Source organism: Octopus bimaculoides, chromosome 1 (assembly GCF_001194135.2).
Source record: "Octopus bimaculoides isolate UCB-OBI-ISO-001 chromosome 1, ASM119413v2, whole genome shotgun sequence".
Lineage (NCBI taxonomy): Eukaryota > Metazoa > Mollusca > Cephalopoda > Octopoda > Octopodidae > Octopus > Octopus bimaculoides.
Window position 1 is genome coordinate 40820848 of NC_068981.1, and position 2153 is coordinate 40823000.

General features: G+C 34.9%; 1 protein-coding gene across 2 annotated transcripts in view; it reads left to right on the forward strand.

Moving 5' to 3' along the window:
• LOC106871137 (urocanate hydratase) overlaps positions 1-2153 on the forward strand; it is a 36203-nt gene that overhangs the window by 17041 nt on the left and 17009 nt on the right. For both annotated transcript variants that reach the window (XM_052966203.1, XM_014917450.2), the window contains exon 11: positions 1136-1206. In XM_052966203.1, the coding sequence (XP_052822163.1) occupies positions 1136-1206 (71 nt within the window). The remainder of the gene's footprint in view (positions 1-1135; positions 1207-2153) is intronic.

Below are 2153 nucleotides of genomic sequence, written 5' to 3' on the forward strand. Positions count from 1 at the left end.
GTAAAATACTTGCTTCTGATGGCTAAAATAACCAAGTTTTGTAAATTTCAAAGGCTAATAACTTTTAATTATGAACTTATAGGAAAAAAGAGTTTCATTTTCTTAATTAGTATACAAAACTTAATCCACATACCAAATTTGAAAACAATTGGAACAAAATTGTTGACAGTGATGATAACCACAAAGATCCCGTACTGTGTTTTAAAACACAGCATATATTGGGAGCAGACAAAAATCATCCAGCAGTGATTGGTTAGATTGCTAGATGCACATTTCTGCCCCATTACACTTTGCTTGTAAGGTGGCGAGCTGGCAGAAACATTAGCATGCCAGGCGAAATGCTTAGCAGTATTTCATCTGTCTTTATGTTCTGAGTTCAAATTCCACCAAGGTCGACTTTGTCTTTCATCTTTTCAGGGTTGATAAATTAAGTACCAGTTGCGTACTGGGTGGATCTAATCAATTGGCCCCCTCCCCCAAAATTTCAGGCCTTGTGCCTAGAGTAGAAAAGATTGTACTTTGCTTGTAGAATCTATTCACAACTACTATTTAGCAAATCAGATAAATTTTTTGCATACATAATGTAATTCTTCATTGTTTTATTAATAATTTATTGGTGTATTAATAAAATATTGTTTCACTGCCAGAATGTACAATATTATATTATACATTAGCCAACATAGTATAGAACAGATGAAAATACCTGGTTTTTGTATATTTTGAATCAAATCTGGTTAATCTTCCCTTTAGCATTCAGATTTCTTTATCAAATGAATTCCTATTTATTCACATTGTTTTGAATTAATCATGCATTATCTTGTAGCTTCAAGATTTCAACAGTGTGTTTGTATATCTTTAGAATGACATTGTAGGGTAGGTGTGAGAGATTGGATCTGGTCAGTTTCAACATAAAGAATATTTGAGCTGGATATGGCCAGATTAAATGCTAAAGAGTTAAATTGTGTCCTAGCAGAATCATAAATACTGTGAATTGAATAATTTAATTATAAGTCCAGCAAAATAATTTTTTTATTGGTTTGGTTCAGAAGAAGAGACTGCTCCATTTTTTATTTCTGGCTGTGTGCTAAATCAATATAATAACCAAATCATCTTTTTTTTTTTTTTTTATCAACAGATAACTTTTGAAGAATCACAAATATTAATGCATGAAGACCCAGAGAAGTTCTGTCAATTAGTGCAGGAAACGTAAAAACAATATTTGCTTCTTAATTCATTCTGTGTTGATTCTCTTTTTAAAACACTGCCACAAAACGTGTTTTATATGAAATTTATCTCAAAATAGATGTGTGTGTGTTTGTGTATTTGGTAGATAGGCACTAAAAGTGCATGTATGTGTGTCTGTGTGTTTGTTTACATCTGTGCTTGCTTCTATGAAAGTTGCAATGTACAGGAAAGTCATCTGCTTGCTTTGCGCTATCAAAACCAAATGGGACAAGAGATCCTTTACTTGAAAAACAGGTGAAGGTCAGCATCAGGAAGAGTATCCAGCTATAAAACAATGCTTCAATAAAATATCTGTCTAACCCATGCGAGCATAATAAGATGCATATGAAATGAATGAACAAATGTGTGTGTGTATGTGTGCGTGCTTCTGTTTGCACAATTTTAAAAATAGGCATTGTTTATATGTCCCATTTTACCCTGTAGCACAGAGGTTCAACAATCAGATAAATTCCAAATTATAATAAACACTAATATCAATATGTTCTACTTAAACTTTGAAGGTGGTGCCTCAACATGGCCTCAGTCCAATGACCAAAATCAGCTAAGGAATAAAAAATATAATAATATTTACATAAATGCATACATTAATCCTTTAGTATTTAAACCAGCCTTGTGGAGGCGCAATGGCCCAGTGGTTAGGGCAGCAGACTCGTGGTCATAGGATCGTGGTTTCGATTCCCAGACTGGGCGTTGTGAGTGTTTATTGAGCGAAAACACCTAAATCTCCACGAGACTCCTGCAGGGGATGGCGGCGAACCCTGCTGTACTCTTTCACTACAACTCTCTCTCACTCTTACTTCCTGTTTCTGTTGTGCCTGTATTTTAAAGGGTCAGCCTTGTCACACTGTGTCACGCTGAATATCCCCGAGAACTATGTTAAGGGTACACGTGTCTGTGGAGTGGTCAGC